This window comes from Microtus ochrogaster, chromosome 2, assembly GCF_000317375.1.
Source record: "Microtus ochrogaster isolate Prairie Vole_2 chromosome 2, MicOch1.0, whole genome shotgun sequence".
NCBI lineage: Eukaryota > Metazoa > Chordata > Mammalia > Rodentia > Cricetidae > Microtus > Microtus ochrogaster.
Genome location: NC_022010.1, coordinates 17,384,655 through 17,409,238, shown reverse-complemented (window position 1 = coordinate 17,409,238; position 24,584 = coordinate 17,384,655). Strand labels below are relative to the sequence as shown.

Sequence of the window (24,584 nt, the reverse complement as noted above, 5' to 3'; positions counted from 1 at the left end):
AACTATAATTTCTCAGTGTGAATTTTGTTTTTGTTTGGTTGGGTTTTGAGACAACTTTGTAGCCCAGACTTGTTGAAACTCACTGTGTAAACTAGATTGACTTCAAACTCCGAGATCAACCTGACTACTTCCTGAGTGCAAGGGCATATGCCACCACACTTGGTTTCAGCATAATTTGTAAGCTCGGGATGTAGATTATTTTGCCATGAAACATGTTAAGCATAGCACAGAAAGAATAATACAGAACTTATTCTGAAGAATGTAGATGCCAACATTCCTACAGAGTATGCCTGGAAGCTCATATTTAAATCTTACTTTTTGATAAGGAAACGAGTTAGTAGTATCATCAGCACACTTCAGAGTTGATAACTAATTGCCATTCAAGGTGAAATTATATTTTCCTAAACTTAGTCTGCCATAGTGAGTCAGAAGACTACTGATCCTCCTAATAGGAAAAGGTAGATGATCATCTGCTGTAAGATCCCTCTCTGCCCACTTTCTAAGTCAGCTCTTTTTGTGTGTTCTTGGCTCTCCCTTCCTGATCTCCCCATCTAGCATACTATACTATTATCTCATCCTTTGGCAACTGCTTCTTTAATTTTCACTCCTCTAGATCTGAGTTGCATAGTTTACAGCAGTGGAATTGCCTAGTAGGAACTTTGGCCTCGGGCATGGTCATTCCAGGTGTTTTATGAGCAGCTAAGTCTGTCTGGTTTATAAGCTGCTGGTCACAAATAGTTATTTAAATTCAGATTAAGCTTAAATAAGATTTAAAGTTTAGTTTCTCAGCACATATTCAACTTTTAACAGATAACAAGTTCTTTTTAAAAATCTTGGAAAATTATTCATAGTAGAACTTCTGTAACTGGGACCAGGAGAGACACTCAGTTCCTTAGCAAAGGGCTAAGGTGTGGCTGGTTTAATATTTTGCCCTCAAAACCTAGGATGATGTAGGTGCTCAAGGATTGTTTGTGGTGTAGAAATCTGTGTTTTCTATACAAGTTGGGAATCTTGTAACTGTTACTTGAAATCTAACAAATTATGTTTCATAATGGTTTTTTTTCTTCCTCTTATTAGGAATCATGGTATTACTTGGTTTGACTTCAAGCCATTTGTGAGACATTAAACCTTACGCTGAAAACGGAAAATAGAGTAAGATCCTTCCTAGAAGGTCTGGGTTGTTGCTGATGGCAGAAACCAAACTTAATCCAGACTCATATCTAGCTCCTCAGAGTCTTAGCCTGGGCTGTGCTGACCATGGATGGTGCATCAGCTAAACAGTATGGCCTCTGGGAAGACAATTCCAGCAGTGATATATCATCTTGCCCTGAAGCCTCACTGGAGACGTTGGGCTCACTGTCACTACTGCCTGACCAACCAACCAAAGCTCAGTGTAAGTCAACAGGTCATTCTATACCCTGCATTTCATTTTCAAGAAGATGTGTTCAGCTGGTGACTTGCAGGGGGACATGAACTTTTCATTCTGTCAGAGTGTTTTAGTCATATTACAGATATTTTCATTTGGCGCTGACTTTAGATCAAGCATAGTCTCTAGTCAACAGAATAGGAGCCACATAGATATGTACCATGTTCAGCAGCCAAGCTGCTTCCTGAAGGCTTCTGTGGATCTCAACTGGTGAATTATTGTTAGTACTTGAAATTATACCTTCCTGGTTGATTGGGTACCAAAGTTTTAATAACTGGAACTGATTAGTGGTCTAGGATTCCTGAGGCATGGTTTCTCTGTTAGCTGATGGATTGTTTGTACATCAGGTGATTCCCATACCCCATGCAGTCAGGAACTAGCAATGTAATATACACCTTAAAAAAATAGATTACTAAGTACTAGTTCTGACAGAAATTGCACTGTAGGTCTTATAAAATGATGTTCAAGAAGTTAACATGCAGTGGGTGAGGCAGATACTGGTATTCATGCCCGAGATAATGATGGAATCACATCTTAGCTCTACCTTTCGGGAAGAATCATGGTACATATGCATAGGGTAGTTGTGAATGTTAAAAGAAGTGATGTATGTAACCACTTAAATCTACCGTGCAGGAAGATTCATGGAACCTATACATAGGGTAGTTGTGAGGGTTAAAAGAAGTGATCTATATAATGTGTCAAAAATGCTGGAATATAGCTCAGTGGTAGGGTGCTTCCCTGACATATGTGAAGCCCTGATTCAATCCCTACTGCCTAGTGAACATCTGATAAGTGGATATAGCCTTTTTTTGTCTTCTGTTCATCATGATGTATATATTTAAACTTATATTTGGAAACAAAGTCTTCATACATATTGGATCTTGTTGCTTTTATATTTTGTTTAAGGTGTAATATGTTGCTCAAAACTTATTTTGTTTAGCAATCTACACATCAGAAAGTGGTATCAGCCACTTTAACTTGTATCAGAAATGCAGAATCCCTGCACCCTCTCATGAAGGGTGACAGTGTAGAGCCAGAATCCCTGCACCCTTTAGCAAAGGGTGGCCTTTAGTAAAGCCGACAGTGTGGGGCCATCTGTGTCCTACAGCAAACAGGTCTTGGGCATTAAGGATTTCTGTGCTCTACCTCCTACTTGTGGCTTTCTTTTTCAAGGATGCATGTCAGTGAGTAGCAGGACCTTTTATTTGTAAGTAACAACCCTGTTTTTACTTGGCTTGAGCAAAAAAAGGGGAGGACTGATATTCCTGCATGCTCTCTGGATATATCTTGGTACCCATTGGTATTAGTGCCTGTGAAATCTTAAGTCACTCTGCCTGGGAATTCCTTAGGATAAACCCTCCCTCCCTCCTTACTGATAAATGGTTTACCCACCAGGAGAAGGCAGAAGAAAGTCTAAATTGAGAAGTCTTCATCTTTTGAGGAAGAACTGTGTTTTAGTTCTTTGTACAGTAATGACAGTGGTTGAGCCTGGGTTTAGGCAAACCTAGGTTTTAAAATTTTTAGTGTTTTTGAGGTATGGTCTCTTGGAGACCAGACTTTCCTCAGACTTGCTAAATAGTTAAGGATGATCATGAACTCTTGACCTTCCTGCTTGTACTTCCCAAGTGCTGGGATTATAGGCATGAACAGCCACACCTGGCTGTGAGTAGAGTTTTTATAATACCTAACTCTTATTCATCAAGCCAAAACAAAGTTTGGATTCTATTCACTTTTGCAGAATCACTCTGATTTGATTATCTACCTCTTTGGAGAGGAACATATTCTGAACTTACTTTGAAAGCAGTCCATGAAAATGTGAGCGTGGGCTCTGATTAGTCCTGCTCACACCTGCAGGCGATTGAAAACTTCTCAGACTTCTTTTAATCCTCCGTCCCCCTCCCACACACTCTTAAAACATAGACTTTTAAAGGTTTTTAATTTTTTTTCTTATTTAAGTGGGAAGGAAACATGAATTAAATACCACAGTCCGGAGGGTGAGGTAAACAGGTGAGGACCTGAGACTTTGCCCCAAGACAGGTATGGGGCCTATTTCCTGAGAGTCAGAGAAAACAGACTTAGAAGATGTAGATATGCTGTGCTCATGGGACTTACATATAGCTGTGTGTCTGGAAATGACCTAAGCTTTTTCAAATACTGCCTAACACTCTTTTTCTTTCTTTCCAGATGCCAATGTTGAGGTAAACAACAGCGTTTTTAGGGAAGGAGGAAGTCCAGATAGATCCAGCCAGGAGGCCCTCTCTCAGAATGGGCAGTTCCCAGACCCTCCATTGTCTCTTGATCCCACAGCAAGCCCAGTGGTACCTGATGCCTCTGCAGGTGTGGATGGTTTCCATGACAACCTAAGGATGTCTCAGGGAACTAGTGCTGAGGGCAGTGTTAGAAAAGAAGCTTTGCAGTCTCTCAGACTCAGTCTTCCCATGCAAGAAACGCAACTGTGTAAGCATCCATTCCCACTGGACTCTTCCCTCCCCTTGCTGTCAGCATCTTCTACTTGGAATCAGTGCCTGGCTGCTCTTGTGTGAACAGTCCTGTCTTATCTTAGTACCCAAAGGGGAGGCAAAGGGATGATCTTAATTATGTAGCTTCCCTTTAAAGAGTCAAGTACATCTGGATGTTGGAACTTTTCTTCCATTCAGTACTAGCAACGTGTCAGACTCCCTGACAAAGACACCTCACATGTCGTTCTTCATGGGTGGCCAACCAACAGGAAGGGGCTTCCTTTTAAGTTGGCAAACCAGATTCTCACAAGATCTTTTGCATATTTATATAAACATACCCAGAGTTTTCATCATTGTCTTTAAAAACGAACTGTATATGGCTGTAATTAGCTGCTTGTGAGAAGCAAAGGCAGGAGCATTGAAACTGGAGGCCAGTCCATCAACTTAGCAAACCCCTATAATTAAACAAAAGGAGTCTTAGGGGCTAGAGAAATGGCTCAGCAATTAAGAGCATTTACTGCTCTTACAGAGTACCCAGATTTGGTTCCCAGCATCCACATCAAGCAGCTCAGTAACCCCAGCCCCAGAGGGTCTCATGCCTTCTTGTCACACCTGTGGTTATTTGCACTCAGAATCACACACACACACACACACACCTAAAAATAAATACTTTTTAAAAGATAATTTTAAAGTAGGATTCTGTTGTTTAAATAATTTTATAAGATTAAAACACTTGGTTTTATCTTATGGCTCCCCCATGACTTGTGTTGGCAGCGCCCTGTTACCTAATGTATTTCTTTTACTTTCCACTCTTTGGTTGATTTTTGAGACAGGGTTTCTCTATGTAGCCCTGGCTCTCTTGGAACTTGCTCTGTAGACCAGGCTGGCCTCAGAACTCAGAGATCCATATGTCCCAGAATGCTGGGATTAAAGGCATGGACTATCACCATCACTTGGGTTTCCTGATATATTCTAATCCTTGGCCATAATGGACATTGTAACAGCTAGAATCTTGGTGCTCATGTCCTTGGGCCATTATGATTGCTTCTCTGTAGGTCAAGCAGGCCTTTAGTTTTATCCCACATAGTCATATTGCCAGTAACTGGTGAAGACACTTCCCCCCATATAGACACTCTTCTTTCTTTTTTCTTTCTTACCTTTCTTTTTTTTTTCTTTTGTGTGTGTGTGTTGCTGTTGTTTGGTAGGGTGGTCTATTTTTTGTTGTTGTGGTTTTTTGTTTATTTGTTTTGTTTTTGTTTTTTTCTGAGAGTCTTGCTTTGTATCCCAGGATATTCTTGAATTTGTATAGGCAGGACCATCATAGAGTTTGTGATTCTCCAGCCTCAGTCTCTTATCTACTGGGATTACAGGCTTGCATACACTTTTGCTCTTTTGTTGTTGTGTTGTTTTATTTTTGAGATAGGGTTTCACTATGTAGCCCTAGAAGTATATATGAAGATCAAACTGGTCTCAAACTCACAGAGATCTACCTGCCTCTGACTCCCAAGTACTGAAACTGATCCATTTCTGTTAGTTTTGCAGATGAGGTCTGTGTTCCCAGGCTAGCCGCCGCCACTGCTTCTTTCTTTCTTTCTTTCTTTCTTTCTTTCTTTCTTTCTTTCTTTCTTTCTTTCTTTCTTTCTTTCTTTCTTTCTTTCTTTTTTGAGACAGGGTTTCTTTGTAGCTTTGGGACCTGTCCTGGAACTCACTCTATATACCAGGCTGACCTCAAACTCACAAATATCTCCTCCCCTCTGCTTCCCAAGTTCTAGGATTAAAGGCCTGTGTCACCACCTGCCTGCCTTTAGCGTCTGCTTCTTAAACTTAAGTGATCCTTCTACTTTAGCTTTCCAGGTAGTTTGAGACCACAGGCATGTGTCACTGTACCTGGTGCTGCATTATTTTTAATACATGATGGTGAGGTAATGATACATTGTTTTACTTCAGTTGCCAAAGAACTTGAGCATCTTTTTATCTGTTGGACATTTTACTGTCGTTTTTGGAATGATTTGCTTTTTTCTTCACTGGCATCATTTTGTCAGTGTTGTAGTACATTTTAAATTTCTGAAAGTGTACCAGTGTTTAAGTCAAGTGATGTCTTGTAGGCAGACGGTAGCTCGGTAGTCCCCAGAATCCATGTAGAGGTGTAAGGGGAGGACCAACTCTCTGAAGTTGTCCTCTGACCTCCTCACTCGTGTTATAACATATACTTGCCCTACACATAGAGAATAAAAATAATTCATAAATTTAGGGTCTGATGAGATGGCTCAACTGCTAAAGGCATTTGCAGTCAATCCCAAGGACCTGATATCAATTCCCAGGACCCATATGATAGAAAGAGAAATGACTCGTGCACTTTGTCCCCTGACCTCACAATCATGCCCTGGAACTTGCATATTCCCACCTCTCCAATAAATAAATAAAATTATACATTTTTTAAATGAGCTTACATATTTGATCTTACCTTCCCAGTTCTAGGGAGTTCACACCTTGCTAGTGACAATGTGTGACTCTGTTGCTGTCATCCTGACTTATAAAGCTCCATCTCACACAGCCTGTCATGGAGCTTTAGTGTTGTTTAAACCCAGGTCAGTTTGCTGATTTATGGCATCTATGCAATGGCTAGAACCCCTGGATTTGTCATGCATATGGCCAAACCACTTGAACTACAGTAGCTCTGAAAAGTTGGTACACAGATCGCTTACCATGGTGGTAAGTTCCTAGTGAATCTGATTTTACAGATTTTTTTTTTTTTTTGGTTTTTCGAGACAGGGTTTCACATCTGTTGCTCTGGAGCCTGTCCTAGAACTCCCTTGGTAGACCAGGCTGGCCTCGAACTCACAGAGATCCGCCTGCCTCTGCCTCCCGAGTGCTGGGATTACAGGCGTGCGCCACCACCGCCCGGCTTATTTTACAGATTCTTTTTGAAAAATATCTTTTTAAAAATATTGCTTCTTTAGAATCCATATCTGAAGAGGGTGATGTATATAAAATAGTTGGATTATTGCATTAGCCCCCCGCCCTTTGACCTCTTAGTATTCTGCTGGTGTTTTACAATCTTCTGGCTCTTAGCATCAAACCGCAGACCCAGCCCTGCTTAGAGTGGCTTTCTTGGTTTGCAGCTGTAGTAGCTCTAGGTTACTCACCTCCCAAAAGGTTAGGCTTTAAACATTTTAAATCATTTTTTGATTTAAAAGTTTTCATTTTGCTTACTCTCCTTGAATATGAATTCTGGCTTTGAGTTCATTTGTCAGGAAACTGATGCAGCTGCCCTTAGCCCTCAAAGGCAGAGTCTTCCAGGTCTTCACTCTGCATTAAGTGCTATGGCAAAACTAATCTGTTTTGTAAATAGACAGTGTTTGAATAAATATGGTCTATGATTTTTATAGTGTTATGGCTTGTTATTACAGCAATTGAGAATGTAACTTCATAGTTGGGAGTGTAACTTTATAAGAAAATATATCTTTTGTTATGAGAAGAGGCCCATCATGGCATTGTGTTACTTGTAAGGCAGATCTTATCTATATGCAGTGACTGTGGCTCTAGTTTTTTCTCAGTCTGGAAACTGTCAAGAAATATAGGTAGCTATTTGTGGCTTATAAGCTAAAATATACTGGTGATTAAATTTAAAACAACCAATCTGTGATTGCCAACTTGTTTTCTGTACCTTGCCCGATATCAGCTTCCCAATGGTCATTCCCTTGCAGGCTCCACTGCTTCTCCACTGCCCTTGGAGAATGAGGACCAGATCCGACTGCAGGCCCGGAAGCGTCTGGAAGAACAGTTGCTACAGTACCGAGTGAAGCGCCAGCAGGAGAGGGTGAGTCTCCTGGATGGGAGTCTGGGCTGTATCCTGTTCCTCTGTGAGCTCTGTAATGTAAGGTCCTTGTTTACTTCTGGATTGTCCAGTCCACATCTGAGTTGTCTGGTTTCTCCATCTCTTTCCTTTTGTGTTCTTTTCCAGCAGTTTCTAGCACATGTTTAACTGCAGTGTTTAGGGTGTTTGTCATTCCTCCCCCCATCCCTCCCCTGGGATCACATAAATTTGTTAGAATGTCAGGATGGAAATTTTCCTGTGAGAGAAGGTTATGTTGGGGCTGGAGAGATGGTACTGGCTTTTCTTCCAGAGCATCTGTGTTTGATTCCCAGCACCAACATGACAGTCCACAATCCTCTGTAAGTAACTCCATATCACCCTCTTCTGACCTCCAAGGGCACCAGGCATGCACACGGCATACAGATATGCATATAGGCAAACACTTATGCACATAAAATAAAAATAATTTTTAGGCTGGGTGGTGGTGACGCACGCCTTTAGTTCTAGCGCTCGGGAGGCAGAGGCAGGCAGATCTTTGTGAGTTTGAGGCCAGCCTGGTCTACAAGAGCTAATTCCAGGACAAGCTCCAAAGCTACAGAGAAACCCTGTCTCAAAAAACCAAAAAAAAAAAAAAAAAAAAAAAAAATAATAATAATAATAATAATTTTTAAAGAAAGTTATGTTGACATACAAAGGTGAACTTTTTCCTTTATCCCAAATATCACTCAGGCCATTTTGGAATTTCTAGTTAGTATATGATGTAAGAGTTAGAAACCCTAACAAACAGTAGAATTGGTGTTATTTGCAGATTGATGATGCCTTGGAAGACTATGAATAATGAACTCAAAACCATTATTAGATGTAATTTGGTTTAAGAAATTGTCTGTTGGGGGCTGGAGAGATGGCTCAGAGGTTAAGAGCACTGACTGCTTGCTCTTCCAGAAGACCTGAGTTCAATTCCTGGCAACCACATGGTGGCTCACAACCATCTATAATGAGACCTGATGCCCTCTTCTGGTCTGCAGGAATTCATGCATGCAGAACACTGTATACATAATAAATAAGTCTTAAAGAAAAGAAAGTGTCTTTATTATTTCTGTTTATTAATGGGAAAATTCAGTAATTATTGTACTGTGATCGCTTGGAAAAGATAATTTACAATAATAAAAATGATTTAAAAAATTATCTGGGAATTAAAATGATAATAAACAATTTAAAATGGAGCAAGAGTTTCACATAGTTGGGTGCTTTAACACAGTTACCTTAGTACCACGATGGAGGCAGGGGGATCACAAGTTCTTAATCAGCCTGAACTATGAGACCCTTGTGTCACCATCCTCCTCACCCAATTAGAAAGGGTACAGTCTGTCTTTGGTGAGGTATGTATAATCAGATAAGAGTAAAGATGCTTATTACCGCTTGAATAATTTCAAAACTAAAAACTAAAATAATTTCAAAACTAAAGTTGACTTAATTTAATAGGACTTTTTGAAAAAAAAATAGTTTTTCTCTATATTTGAGAAACTAACCAGGACGATAGCCAGGAAAGTTTTGCCAAGAAAGTTAGATGAGCAGGAATTGTTATGTTACTCACTTTAAAATGTTTTTCCAGGGATGGCTATTAAAGGATGTGTTTCAGGCCCCGGATGGTCAAATCTGATTACTCAATGTAACCTGAGTGGTGAGAGAAAGAGAATTAAAAGATCAGCTGCACCCAACATTCTAAGGGTTTGGCCAACTGCCATTGGTAGAAAGAATGTTCATTGGCACATGCTTTATGGATGACAATTTTAGAACACTGCTTGCTAATCTTAATCATATTTTATACTTTTGTTTTCTTCTCAGTTCAGTCAACCTGCAACAAAAATGAAACTTTTTAGTACACTTGATCCTGAGCTCATGTTAAATCCAGAAAATTTGCCAAGAGCCAGTACTGTAGCTGTGACAAAAGAGTATTCCTTCCTGCGTACCAGTGTTCCTCGAGGGCCCAAGGTAGGCAGCTTAGGGCTGCTGGCGCATTCTAAGGAGAAAAAGAGTTCCAAATCAAGCAAGATTCGGAGTCTGGCTGACTACAGAACTGAAGATTCAAGTGGCTCTGGTGGCCTCGGATCCACTGCTGATGCTGTTGGAGCTTCCCTGAAACAGAGTAGAAGCAGCACTTCAGTTGTGTCTGAGGTTAGCCCGTCACCTGAGACTGATAACCGTGTAGAGAGCACCTCACTGACTGGGGATAGTGTGTTGGAGGCTGATGGAAATGAAAGTGACAGCTCCTCACACAGCAGCTTCTCTGCAAGAGGGGCCTGCAGTGTCCTGGCTAATGTGGGCATGCCGGGAGCAGCTTATATGGTTGATGGCCAGGAGATTTCTGCTGATGCCCTGGGCCAGTTTCCTTCAATTAAAGATGTACTACAATCTGCAGCAGCCCAGTGCCAGGATCAGAACCAGGAAGTCAACGGGGAGGTACAAAGCCGCAGAGACAGTGTCTGCAGCAGGTAAGGCAGCAGCCTTGACTCTGGGCTCTCATCCACTCTTGTGCCAGGTGTTTTTGTTAATGCACCCCAATCTTTACATTGGCTTTTCAACTACTCAGAGCTCTGTCACTTTATAAGTAGAGTCATTACTAAACCACTTGTGTGGTATGAAAAGCATCCATTTTCTCATATTCACATAAACCTATCTCTTAAGCACCTGGGAAGGTGCTTATAAACTCCTGTTCCTGGAGCACGTTCTTTTACAGGAGGCCTGAACATAAAATTAAGTACACTGTAAAGACTTTTTACTTGTTTATTTTAAAATCTGGGAGGAAGTGGGTGTTAGTGATGCATACCCATGATCCAAGCACTTAGGAGACTGAGGCAGGAGAATTGTAAGTTCAGAATCAGTCTAGACTTCATAGAGAGTTTCAGGTCACAGAGGACCTGTATATTTCCTATATAATAGAAGGATTCTATCTTTTAAAAAAGCAAAAACAAAACAAAAAGATCCAGAAAACAGGAGCAGCAGAAGGGGTGTGTAGAAATTGGACAATATGAAGGAGGATAAAGGACTAACAACTATTAAATTCTCATCTCCTGACTTTATACTTCTGACCCCTAGTATGTCCATGGAGAGCTCTCTTGCTGAAACACAGGATGAAATGTTGCAGATTCTTAAAGATAAAATGAGACTTGAAGGACAGCTGGAGGCTTTGTCTTTAGAAGCCAGTCAGGTAAGGGGTGTTTGATTGTTGCTTAATGGGGCAAATCTTTGAAAACAATATCTTCTTGTCTTTGCTGTGTGTAATTTTATAGATATCCTTAAGTGTAATTCATCAGCCAAGTTGTCCATGTTCCACATTTTGTCTGTAGAGCGTGTTGGTCATATACAAAGTTGTGTTAGTTGTGCTATAACTAATTCATTCTTTCCCTTTTTCTCCATCAGAATTTGCCAAGAGCATGTCCTAAATATACCTGAGAGTCTAATACTTTATTTCTCCTGGTGGCTTTACATTTCTCTGATAGAGTAACAGTTTCGTTTTGTCCCCATTAGTACTTTTTGCAGTGGCTTCTGCATTTACTTTATCTTTTTTTTTTTTTTTTTTTTTTTTTGATTTTTGAGACAGGGTTTCTCTGTAGCTTTAGAGCCTGTCCTGGAACTAGCTCTGTAGACCAGGCTGGCCTTGAACTCACAGAGATCCTCCTGCTCTGCCTCCCGAGTGCTGGGATTAAGGCGTGCACCCACTACTGCCCAGCCTACATTTACTTTTTAATAGTTTTTTTTTCAGTTCTTAAAGGGTATTACATTTGTTTGTTTGTGCTTGTGTATACAGTAGAGATGGATATACACCTGCTTTGGCATGTATGTGGATGCTAGACAACTTGCAGTATTTGGTTTGTTCTTTCTACCATATGGGTTTGGGGAATCAAACTAAGAGCATCATGCTTGGAAGCAAGTGACTTTACCTTCTGAGCTATCTTGCTAGTCCAGGGTCTGCTTTGTCTGATATTAATTTTACTATGTCTTGTTTTTTATGGGGGAGGGGAATCTGGAGAAGCTGACCAGTGGTTAAGAGCACTTACTGTTCTTTCAGAGAACCCAAGGTTGTTTCATAGAATTCAAAACAGGCAGCTGCAGAGCTGCCTATAATTTCAGCCCTAGAGGATCTAGCATACCCTCTTCTGTCCTTTGTGGGTACTCCCATGTGTATAGACACATACATAAATTTATTTTTTTAATAAAATGATTTCTCATTTCTTTTTTTCAAATTTTATTTTATTGATATTTATTGAGCTCTGTATTTTGCTCTGCTCCCCTCCCTGTCTCTCCCCTTTCCCCTTCAGTCCTCCCCCAAGGTCCCCATGTTCCCAGCTTACTCAGGAGATCTTGTCTTTTTATACTTTCTACTTCCCATGTAGATTAGATCTAGGTAAGTCTCTCTTAGTGTCTGCATTGTTGTCTAAGTTCTCTGAGATTGTGGTTTGTAGGCTGGCTTTCTTTGCTTTATGTTTAAAAAACCACCTATGAGTGAGTACATGTGAAAATTGTCTTTCTGTGTCTGGGTTACCTCACTCAAAATAATGTTTTCTAGCTCCATCCATTTTCCTGCAAAATTCAAGCTGTCGTTATTTTTTTCTGCTGTGTAGTACTCCATTGTGTAAATGTACCACATTTTTCTTATCCATTCTTCAATCGAGGGGCATTTAGGTTGTTTGCAGATTCTGGCTATGACAAACAGAGCTGCTATGAACATAGTTGAGCACATGTCCTTGTGGCACGATTGAGCATCCTTTGGATATATATCCAAAAGTGGTATTACTGGGTCTTGAGGAAGGTTGTTTCCTAATTTTCTGAGAAATCGCCGCATTGACATCCAAAGAGTTGTACCAGCTTGCATTCCCACCAGCAATGCAGAGTGTTACCTTTTCCCCACAACCTCTCCAGCATAAGTTGTCATCAGTGTTTTTGATCTTGGCCATTCTTTCAGGCATAAGATGGAATCTCAGAGTTGTTTTGATTTGCATTTTCTGATGACTAAGGATATTGAGCATTTCCTTAAGTGTCTTTCAGCCATTTTAGATTCCTGATTTTTCATTTTTTGCTTTTCAGGTTTTTTCAACTTTCTCCTCCTCCTTTCCCCCCCCCCTTTGTTCTGAGACAATTCTCATATAGCCCAGGGTGGCTTTGAAGTTGCTATGGAGCTAAGGATAACCTTGAGCTCTTTATCCTCATACCTGCCCCCCTCAATGGCTTGGATTACAGGCCTTTGCCACCATGACTGGCTTGTTTTAAATTTTGTTTGTTTATTTTTTTCTCAATAGCAGAGAACTAGATTTTTTCTTTCTGTCAGCAGTTTAGAATGAGTCTGTTCAGGGGAATTCAGCTGTACATTTTATGAGGGGGATCATTACACAGACATGCTGAGATAGCAAGAGACCTGAGGCTATAAACACATACTATAGTATGAAAAGCCATGCGTGGCGATGAGATTAAAATCATTGCTTTGCTAAGTACATATGTCATGCTTAAAAATTCCTTAGGCAGCCGGGCGGTGGTGGCGCACGCCTTTAATCCCAGCACTCGGGAGGCAGAGGCAGGCGGATCTCTGTGAGTTCGAGACCAGCCTGGTCTACAAGAGCTAGTTCCAGGACAGGTTCCAAAACCACAGAGAAACCCTGTCTCGAAAAACCAAAAAAAAAAAAAAAAAAAAAAAAAACCAAAAAAAAAATCCTTAGGCATAAGTCAGTTAATTTAGCTATACATAAAACAGTCTTCAAAGGTGATGTAAGAGGTTTTAAGAGTAATGTTTGGTTGCCCACAGTTTTCTGTACTAATTCAGAATGTAACTTTTTCGCCTACATTTATGCTTCCTCTGTGTACTCAGTTCTTAGGTTGGTCTGAGTACCTTCACTTGCTTCTTCACTTGCTTTGTTTTCTAACATTCCTGTGAAGTGGGTCCTGCTAAACTCAAGAGCTACATAGATCTCTGGCAGTTTTATGTGGATGTCAATTATACTGGCTCTAAATTCCTCTTGACCTGGTGTGCAGGTCAGAGTTAGAACATTTGCCTTCTCCAAAGCCACAGAGAAACCCTGTCTCGAAAAACCAAAAAAAAAAAAAAAAAAAAAAAAAAAAAAACATTTGCCTAGCATGCATAAGTCCCTGGGGGGTTAGTCCCTATCACTGCAAATAAATAAAATCTTGTTGAGTTTTATTGATTTATTTCAGTTCCTTTTGGTGTTTGTTCTGTTGAATATGTTGTCTTCACAATTTTCTTTAGTGTCTTGAATTCCTATACATACTCTTAGACTTGGGGTGAGTAAAATGTGCTGGTGGCTGGGTCTTTGTCTTTTTAATTTTTTTATTTATCAACCCCCTCCCCCTTTTGTGGTGCTAGGGATTGAATTCTGGTCCTATTGCATGCTAACCAAACTCTCTACCACCGAGTAACACACCCAGCCCTCACCTGTCTCATAGCTCCTCTGTAGCTCCTGGGCTAAGTTTGCTCTATATGCTCTGTCCTGTGGCATTGTTGTAGTTAACTCAGTGCCACTCTTCCATCTGCCCTGGCGCAGCCCTGGAGTTTCTACAACAGCAGCATTTTTCTGCAGATGTTTTGCAGATTTTCTTCAGTGATCAGATTCTGACTGCTTTTATTTCTTAGGGATCTTTCAACTTCTTTGATATGAGGGATAGCTAACTGTCATGTTTAAGTGACTGGATTGGGGTAGAATGTTTTAAGTAACACTAATTGTAGATGTAATAAGTTTCAGCAGCCTTGTTAAAACAGTAGATAGAAGTGACTTGTTTTTATGAAACCCGTTGTGGTCGTTTGGGGTATTTTCAGGCACTTCAAGAGAAGGCTGAGCTACAGGCCCAGCTTGCTGCCCTGAGCACAAGGCTGCAGGCACAGGTAGAGCACAGTCACAGCAGCCAGCAGAAGCAAGACTCCCTTAGTTCTGAAGTGAACACTTTGAAGCAATCTTGCTGGGATCTGGAACGGGCCATGACTGACCTGCAGAACATGCTAGAAGCTAAAAATGCCAGCCTGGCATCCTCTAACAATGACCTGCAAGTGGCAGAGGAGCAGTATCAGAGACTGGTGGCCAAAGTGGAGGACATGCAGAGAAACATGCTCAGCAAGGACAACACAGGTAAGGTCTGCAGCCCAAATGTGATTTCTGGATCATGTGGAGGAAGGAAGCTTCAGGTTCATGTTAGCTTAGCATTTAATACAGAGTCTCTACATTACTAAAGTAAATAGAAAGTCTATGCTTTCGCATAAAATAGCTATTTTAATCTTAGAAATTGACTGGGCTTTTGACCACTAGAAATAATTCTTTCTACTCTTTTTTTCCCCTAAACCTAGTGTTTTTGGAGTAGTTGAGCTGTGTGTTTATTCTACATTTATCCCTATGAATTTCGTGTGTTATCTAAAATATTTAAGAGCAATGCCTATATTGTTGATTAGTGACCCTTTGTTCAGTGTGTTGGTCTGTAACTCTCAGGAGCTAACTTGGAGGTCATTCATAGAGATACCCTGGTTTCAGTCTTCACCTAAGCCAAACCCTGATACCAAACAGACATTAAGAAAATATTATTTGAATAGGAGTTTCAAAGAGAGGGAGAAGTGGGGTTGGGACTGAAGACCAAGACCTCAGGACATAGAAAAACACAGAATTCTTAGGTGAGGCTCTTGTCCAGTGCGGGGGAGGGTCGTGTCTACAGTCTTTGTGCTCTCAGCTGAGACAGTGAGGCGGTGATGACCTGCTATCCCAGAGCTCATTTCTAACACCAGAGCAGAGCAAAGTCCACCTGCATCAGAGCAGTCCCTTAGTAGTTGCTATTTTTCAGTCTTTGACGATTTTTTGATAATTAGTTCCTCAGGGGAAAAAAATCTGAAATTTTCTAGATGAGTTACTTTTGTTCCTTTGAGGACTGCCATTTTCATTGGACTAGTGTTCCTAGGCTAGCATAATAGACTTGGGATGAGTTGCTTACTGTGCCTAGTATGGAAGTTCCTACACTGATCTGTAGCTGCTTTCTGTATATGATTTGGATGTGGACAGTATTTTGAGGTCTCATTACTTTGGAATTGAAACAATGAAAAGAAAGGATCATAAATTCTCTTTTAAAAAATCATACTTTTTCAGGGAATCCTGACTGCTCTTCGGACTGGAGAGGGAGGGGGAGGGGAGTGTGGGGAGGGGGAGGATATGGGAGGCTGGGAGGAGGCGGAAATTTTCAATAAAAATAAATAAATAAATAAATAAATAAAAAGATGAAATAAAAAATCATACTTTTTTGTTGTTATGTTTTTGTTTTTGAGACATGATCTCATGTAGCTTAGGCCAGCCTTGAACTTGCTTTGTTACTGAGAATGACCTTGAGCATTGGATCCTTCTGCCTCCCATCTCTCAGGTGGTAAGCCAAAAAGCTTGTACCACTGTATCCTACTTAGGGTTACTATTGCTGTGATGAACCACCATGACTTAGGGAGGAAAGGGTTTATTTGGCTTATGCTTCCACATCACTGTTCATCATTGAAGGAAGTCAGGACAGGAACTCAGACAGCCAGGATCCTGGAGGCAAGAGATGGTGCAGAGGCCATGGAGAAATCCTGCTTACTGGCCTGCCCCCCTGGTTTGCTCAGTCTGGTTTCTTATAGAACCCAAGGACCACCAGCACAGGGGTGATACTACCCTAGATGGACTGGGCCCTCCCCCATCAGTGACTAATTAAGAAAATGCCCTACAGGATTACCTGATCTTATGGAAGTATTTTCTTGAGTTTTTGTCCTCTCAGATGACTTTAGTTTATGTCAAATTGGCATAAAACTATCCAGCAAACTGGTCACCTCTCTCTCTCTGACTCTCTCAGTATCATCTAAAACATTGAAACCAGGTTTAGTGGCACGTAACTTCAAAACTTTAATCCCAGCTACTCTGAAAGCTAATCGGAGAAATAAAAAGTTTATGGCCAGCCTGGACAACTTAACAAGTCTCTGTAACCATATAAAAATAAAGAAATGAAGGAGAACGTCTTCAAAAGACAAGTAGTTCCTAAATTCAGGATATAATTAAATTTTTGGTTTTTCGAGATAGGGTTTCTCTGTAGTTTTTGAGCCTGTTCTGGAACTCTCTTTGTAGACCAAGCTGGCCTCAAACTCACGGAGATCTGCCTGCCTCTGCCTCCCGAGTGCCGGGATTAAAGGTGTTTGCCACCACCACCCAGTTCATTACAGATTTTATAGCAAATTTCTTCCCAGCTTAACTTTATTTGTAATTCTAGGTTTACTCATAGGACTTTTATAATTGTTCATGGACATTGCTGGATTAGCCAAGATTTGAGTCACTTGATATGTGTTCTTCAACTCTGTAGGAAAAGGTGACACTCAGATCTCTTGTTTACCCTCAAGTTAGACTGTTAACAAGTGTCCTTTTTGTATCTGTTTACTGTCACATGTCCACTTTGGGGCTTTCTTAAGGGGGTGTTTTGCTATTTAAAATGGCTCCAAATACTGATGTTCTGTATGTGAGGAGACTCTGAGCTATTCTGTGGAGGAGACAGTTTGTTACAGAAACTTTCCTGTCATGGTAGCTGACTTCCACAGAGCTGCTGGCCATGAGCTTTATAGTCATTCATCATAATTAAGATACATGACAGATGGGTAAGTAATTCGTGGATAATAGAGAAATAATTCAGGAAAGAAATAACATAAATAAGGTGTGTTTAAACAAACTCCCAGGTAAATGAACAGATACATTCATCAGTTACTAGAACTGTTACGTTGAGGGACTCACAGGAACCCCCTATCTGTCTGGGAGCAGTGGTTCTCTGTCCACCACTGCTGTTTTTTGGTGACTTTATAGAACATAGCCACTATGCATACACAACATCAACTGTATTGCTTTTGTCCATTGACTTCAACTTTCGATCAGATGACCAATCAGCTGTGGCTTTTGTTAGTGCTGGTTAGTCTGAATTGGCTGTGCTTGCTTGCTTTCAGTGCATGACCTTCGGCAGCAGATGGCAGCCCTACAGAGTCAGCTCCACCAAGTACAGCTGGAGCGTACAACACTGACCAGCAAACTACAAGCATCACAGGCTGAAATTACATCGCTGCAGCATGCCCGGCAGTGGTACCAACAGCAGCTTGCGTTGGCCCAGGAAGCCAGGGTCAGGCTGCAGGGAGAGGTGGCCCACATCCAGGTATAGTGCAGGAAACTTCTTTCAAGGATATGGCATGTGCTTTCCCCTGCATTACAAAGGTGTTTCTAAATTGAGTATGATGACATCCAAAACTCTTAAAGACTGAGACAAGACATTCAAAGCTACCAAAATGGGGGGGAAGGTGTTTATGGTTTTAGATTCCATATACATGTTTTTGTTTAGTATCCGATGATTACTTCCTAACCACACCCCTCCTCTACAAGAGCTTTTCATTCCTTCCTTTCAACCAAAGGGTCAATCTTCCTTTGACCCGAGCCCTCAAACACAAATGTCCTGGACTTTGAGGCTCTCCCATCCTGTCCTCTGTGCTTTGAGTCTCTTTCTTGTGATGTTCTTGAATGAAAAAGAATTTGGCAGGTAGTCCTTGTCAGAGTTTGATCTTTCTCTGGCTGCTTGGCCTTGACCAATAGATATTTCCTACCTGAACTGTTGGCTTTCAGGACCTGGAAGGGACATTTTCCTCTCTCCTAAACAAGCCAGTCTTTGAATTTGCATGTGTGAAAGGGTGTGTTGGTCTGTGTACCCTTTAGACAGAAGTAACACTGATGTGTATGGTTTCGCATGGCACTATCTGGAAGCTCTACTTAGGCATTATGCCTTTGCAACATGCAAGAGAAATAGGCAAGTTTCTGGAATATATTTTACTCTGAAGGTCATGCCTGACTGACTAAACTGATTAAAGATGCAAAAGAGCACTTTCAGTCATCCTTTGGAAAATTCAGCTTAGTCAAGCATGCAAACACATATCTGTAATCCCAGCACTTAGGAGGCAGAGGCAGGTGGCTCTCTGTGGGCTCTGAGGCTAGCCTGGTCTGTAAAGCAAGTTCCAGGCTACACAGTGAAACCCTGTCTCAGAGAGAGGGGTGGAGGAGGGAGGAAAGGGAGGAGAGAGAGAGAGGAAGAGAAGAGAGAGAAAAAGGAAAGAAAGAAGACATAAATTGCTATGCTCTTTAGGTGTAGAATATTCAAAGAAGTTGAATTCATGTGTAAGTCAGGGAAATGAAAGGTGACACAGTCAAGGAGTGTGGTGATTTTAGAAACTTCCTGCTCTTTTATGATCTGTAACTAGGGTTCTTCATGCTGCTTCTGTAGTACTCAATGGGGTGGAAGATGCAGGGCAGTCCTTTTCTTTTTGTTGTCTTTAAACACAGCCCCAGCAACTGCTGTATTTCCTCCCTTGCTCTGTGAAGCTTCTCTAGCTCTGAGGCCCATCATTCTGTCCCATCTTGAACTTGTCAGTTTAGGAGGTCAGCCAGGGTTGTACATGAGGTGGGGGAGATCTTGCCACAGACCTTTGGCACTTAAGTATTTTCATATTTTGCATCTCTCTGCTGCTCCTGCTCACCCCTTGGGGGAAGGTTTAGGGTGCTGAGTTCCCTCTCTCAAAGACACTGTGAGCCAAATTAGGCCTTGATTGTCTCTGGACCTGGTGGTGATCCAGTGGGATTTGGTTACTAGTTTATAGGTGTACCTTAAGTGGGAACTCCAGTGTAGGTCATGTCCAAACTGCATGATCTCAGGTGTGAGGCCTGATTTCTTGGTGCACTTCCCTCCCCAAAACAGGACCCACATGGCTCCAGTTCAACATAGGCTGGCAGAGGATTTGTGGAGTTGAGTCCTGGGGTGGAAGACAAAAGGGCAGCTTTCCCTGGATTGGGGGACATTTAGGAGGTCAGCCAGTAGCCATTGTTAACAAAGAGAGCACATCTTAGTGACAAATGAGAGGATGGCCTACACTTAACAGCTAATTTTAAGTTCCTTTTTACCTCCTGGGTTTTTCTTTGAAGGTTGGACAGATGACCCAAGCAGGCCTTTTGGAGCACCTGAAGCTTGAGAATGTGTCCCTGTCTCATCAGCTGACAGAAACTCAGCATAGATCCATCAAGGAAAAAGAGCGCATAGCTGTTCAGCTCCAGAGCATTGAGGTGAGGGCTGTGGTGATGGTAGAGTGATAATTTTTATCTAACTGTGGCTCTTGCTAGTGTAAAACATGCACAGATATAATCAAATTACCTATAAGTGAACATAAATAAATGTATCTTGTGACTATGTATACTTTTCTATATTATGTAATATTTCAAAAAATTCTTCTGGGGCTACAGAGATGACATAGTAGGTGAGAGCACTTGTTGTGCAAGTATGAGGACATGAGTTACATAAAAGTCAGACGTGGCTGTATGTGCCTGCAAGTCCAGCATTTGTGGGAGGTTGAGACGAGGAACCTGTGAGCTTGTTGGCTAGCTGATCTACACAAAATGGCAAGTTTCACTTCAGTGAGAGACATTGCTTCAAGGTGGAATGATGGAAACAGAGACAGACACCCAGTATCTTCCTTGGGCCTGTGTATATGTATGTGTGTGTGTGTGTGTGTGTATACATATACATATACATATACATATACATATACATATACATATACATAAACATGCATGAGTGTGTTCCCACTCACTTATGTGCATGCACCACGCAAACATCACGCACACACAAAATTCCTTTGAGCAATGTTCAGTAATAGCTGTTCATCATTTTGGAATTACACATCTTCTCTGGCCTGAGTGTCCTTGGGACCTTGTAGTTCTTCTCTAAAACCTTGAACCTGAGTTCCTACTAGTGCACAGTGTACTGTTGCTATTTTGGGACAGAGCTAGCCATAGAATGAATGGGGGAAAGGAGATTAAGTATATTTGTATGTTAAATAGTATTTCCCAGTGATGATAGTGTTTTTTGTTTCTAAGTGCTCAAACTGCCTTCAGCCCTGCAGTGCCCACTGTTCTCCCAAAGGCATTTTCACTATTGTCTATGTCTCTAAAGATCATCTCTAGATGATGATGGGAAATATAGTATATTTTGCTTGTATCCAAATCCCATTCTATGTAACACCCTAACAGTGGTTCTTACTGCAACACTTTAATTAAAGTTCCTCATGTTATGGTGACCCTGACCATAAAATTATTTCATTGTTGGGCTAGAGAGATGGCTCAGCAGTTAAAAGCACTGATTGCTCTTCCAGAGGTCCTGAGTTCAATTCCCAGCAACCACATGGTGGCTCACAACCACCTGTAATAAGATCTGGTGCCAACTTCTGACCTGCAGGGACACATGCAAGCAAAACGTTGTATACATAATAAATAAATAAATCTTAAAAAAGTTATTTCACTGCTACTTCATGACTGTAATTTCACAACTGCTATGAATTGTAATGTAAATAAATATCTGATATGCAGGATATCTGATATATGACCCCTCAATGGGGTCTTGACCCATAGGTTGAGAACCACTGTCCTTGATGATTTCTTAACCTAAACGTATCTGAGTCCTTTTTTTGCCTTTTAAGACAGGTCTTTGTAGCCAGGCTGGCTACAAACTCTCTATAACTAAGATAACCTTGAACTCTTAACCTCCTGCCTCTGTGTCCTAGGGATTATAAGTATATACATGTCCCACAATATCCTTTTTATGTGATATGAGGATCAAACCCAGAGCTTTGTGAGTGCTAGGCAAATATTCTACTAACTGCATTATATTCCTAGCCCCCCCCCCTTTTTTTTCTTGTTAGAGATGGAGCACAAGCTCTTTTGTTTGTTTGTATTTTTGTTTTTCAAGACAGCATTTCTCTGTGTAACGGCTCTGACTGTCCTGGAACTCACTCTGTAGACCAGGCTGGCCTCGAACTCACCAGAGATCCACCTGCCTCTGACTCCCGAGTGCTGGAATTAAAGGCGTATGCCACCACTGCCCAGCAGAGCATAAGCTCTTATATATGCTAGTGATACGCTTTCTACCACAAGCCACATCTCTTGCCCTAGTTCCCTTTTGTATAAAATCGATATTAATACTTGCTTGATATTCTTGTTACAAGAAGCAAAAAAGAAGAAACCATAAAGCATCTAGTCAGTGACTGACAGGATGGTAAAGTTGCTTGCTGCCAAGTCTATTGACTTAAGTTAGATGCCTGCAACCTACATGGTAGAAGAAAAACTGACTCCTGCAGCTTATCTTCTGACCTCCATAATGTCACCATCATATGTGTGCCTGCACTCTGAAGTGCACTTGCACACACACTAAATGTAAAAAAGAATTTTTTATATTTAAAAAAATATAGTCAGTAATGGTTGTGAATTATGTTTCTGGGTCAGTTTTGATCCTGACCTTTCATAGATAGTTAACACAGAATTCAGCTTACTGATGGCTCATCTGATTTCTCATCCTTTCAACGTTCTACCTGTTTTTGTTCCCCACCCCCTCCATATGGAGCACACAGCCATTTGGCTCAGATACTGGGAGAGAACCATGTTGAGAGCCATAATGAGGAAAGGCTCTGTAAAGAACCAATGACACTTTTGATGTATAAATTATTTCCTGTAAGGAACGTACCAAAGCTGGGTGTGATAATGTATACCCACTGCTATTCCGGCACTCAGAAAGTATTTGACCAACATGGTCTGCTTATAGACCTGAATTTTAAAGTAAAAAAAAAAAAAAAGAGTTCAGTGTGTTGGCACATACCTTTAATCCCAGCACTCATCTTTTTTGTTTGTATTTTTGAGACAGGGTTTCTCTATGCAGCCTTGCTTGTCCTAGAACTCACTCTGTAGACCAGGCGGACCTCAAACTCAGAGATCTGCCTGTCTCTGCCTCCCAAGGGCTGGGATTAAAGGTATTGCCCAGCTTCCAGCACTTGGGAGACAAAAGTAGAAAGATCTCTCTGAGTTTGAGGCCAGCTTGGTCCACGTAGGAAGTTGTAGTTCAGTGAGGCCTACAACTCAGAGGCAAAGTGGAAGGAACAGTGAAATGGCTTAGTAGTAAAGTGCTTACCACCAAGACTGATGACGAGTTTGGTTCCTGTGACCAACATGGTGAAGGAAAGAACTGACTCCCACAGTTGTCCTTTGACCTCACAAAGATGTGTATTGCATCTTTTCCCCATATATATGATGTAATTAGAAAGCCTCTATCTTATTTTTTTTAAAAAAAAATAAGGTATCACAATGTCAGGTTTTACCATTTATAGTCAAATTATTAAGAAATGCCATATTTAGCTGGGTAGTAGTTGTGCACACCTTTAATCCCAGCACTCTGGAGGCTGAGGCAGGTAGATCTCTGAGTTCAAGGCCAGCCTGGTCTATAAATTTCAAATAAATTTCCAGGACAGGCTCCAAAGCTACAGTGAAACCTTATCTAGAAAAAAACAAACAAACAAACAAAGGACTAGGACTGTTTGCTGTTTCTAGGACTAGAGAGAGGGCTCAGTGGTTAAAAGCACTTGCTGTTCTTTCAAAGGACTCAGGTTGAATTTCCAGCACCCTGTGTCTCACAACCATCTTAACTCCAGTTCCAGGAGATCCAGTGCCTTCTTCTGGCCTCATAAGCACTAAGCATGCAGGTGGTGCCCATATATACATACAGTCAAAACATTCATATGGGCTGAAGAGATAACACAGGTTAAGAGCAGTGGCTGCTCTTCCAGCAGTCCTGAGTTCAATTCCTGGCAAAAGCATGGTAGCTCACAGCCTTCCATAATGAGGTCTGTGCTCTCCTCTGGCATGCAGGCATACATGCAGGCAGAAGACTATGCATAATAATAAATAAATCTTTAAAAAAAAAACACTCATATACACAAAATAAATCTTTAAAAGAAACACTGTGTTCTTATTCAGGCTGACATGTTGGATCAGGAAGCAGCATTTTTACAGATTCAGGAGGCGAAGACAATGGTGGAGGAGGACCTCCAAAGGAGGCTGGAAGAATTTGAAGGTGAACGGGAGCAGTTACAGAAAGTGGCAGATGCAGCAGCATCCCTAGAGCAACAGTTGGAACAGGCAAGTAACTACTGCTTCCTGAACCCCAGGCTCACAGAGATTTATTTGGATATGGGCTTTGCATGGTATGCATGTTCCAGTGCCATTCATGTGTGGCCTGTGTGTGATATCCAGCATCAGGTTGTATTAGTAGTTTAGGATGTTTGTTGAATATATTTGAAGGATCACTATCAGACTGTTCTGTTGCCAACTCTACCAGGTTTGCTTCTATTTATGTTCTTCTATCCAAAAATTTTACATAAAAAAGATCCTTCAATGAATTCATCAAATGTATTTAAATCCTGAACATCAAAAATATATAAATTCTTGTACCAGGGTGGAAGGCAGGCAGCATGTTAAGTTTATCATTTGTTTTCAGGTGAAATTGACATTGTTCCAGCGAGATCAGCAGCTTGCCGCACTTCAGCAGGAGCATCTAGATGTGATAAAGCAGCTCACCTCCACGCAGGAGGCTCTACAGTCCAAGGGGCAGTCTCTTGATGACCTGCAAACACGTTATGACGAGCTACAAGCAAGGCTAGAGGAGCTGCAGAGAGAGGCTGACTCTAGGGAGGACACAATTCACTTCTTGCAGAATGAGAAGATTGTTTTGGAAGTGGCTCTACACTCGGCCAGGAATGACAAGGAGGAACTTGACAGAGGAGTACAGCAATTGGAAGAAGATACTGAAGAGACATCAGGACTATTGGAACAGCTGAGACAAGAATTGGCTGTCAAGTCCAGCCAGGTAATACTGTCTTAGTTGTTTTCTGGAAGGACCATAGATTGATGTCTTGTTACAAATGTGACCACCAATGGCAGAGTGTTCTTTTTTTTTTTTCTTTTTTTTTTCTTTTTTTAATTTATTTATTTAT

The 24,584-nt window shown here is 41.2% G+C and overlaps 1 protein-coding gene across 6 annotated transcripts in view; it reads left to right on the top strand.

Moving 5' to 3' along the window:
- Golga3 (golgin A3) overlaps positions 1 to 24,584 on the top strand; it is a 56,769-nt gene that overhangs the window by 12,508 nt on the left and 19,677 nt on the right. For 5 of the 6 annotated variants that reach the window (XM_026784405.1, XM_026784401.1, XM_013349686.2 and 2 more), the window contains exons 2-11: positions 1,078 to 1,393; positions 3,611 to 3,883; positions 7,593 to 7,705; positions 9,548 to 10,194; positions 10,799 to 10,910; positions 14,526 to 14,832; positions 17,688 to 17,890; positions 19,699 to 19,836; positions 23,569 to 23,730; positions 24,089 to 24,457. In XM_026784405.1, coding sequence (XP_026640206.1) covers positions 1,258 to 1,393; positions 3,611 to 3,883; positions 7,593 to 7,705; positions 9,548 to 10,194; positions 10,799 to 10,910; positions 14,526 to 14,832; positions 17,688 to 17,890; positions 19,699 to 19,836; positions 23,569 to 23,730; positions 24,089 to 24,457 — 2,460 coding nt within the window. In that variant the 5' untranslated portion in view covers positions 1,078 to 1,257. The remainder of the gene's footprint in view (positions 1 to 1,077; positions 1,394 to 3,610; positions 3,884 to 7,592; positions 7,706 to 9,547; positions 10,195 to 10,798; positions 10,911 to 14,525; positions 14,833 to 17,687; positions 17,891 to 19,698; positions 19,837 to 23,568; positions 23,731 to 24,088; positions 24,458 to 24,584) is intronic. The other variant, XM_005344502.3, reaches the window with a different exon arrangement.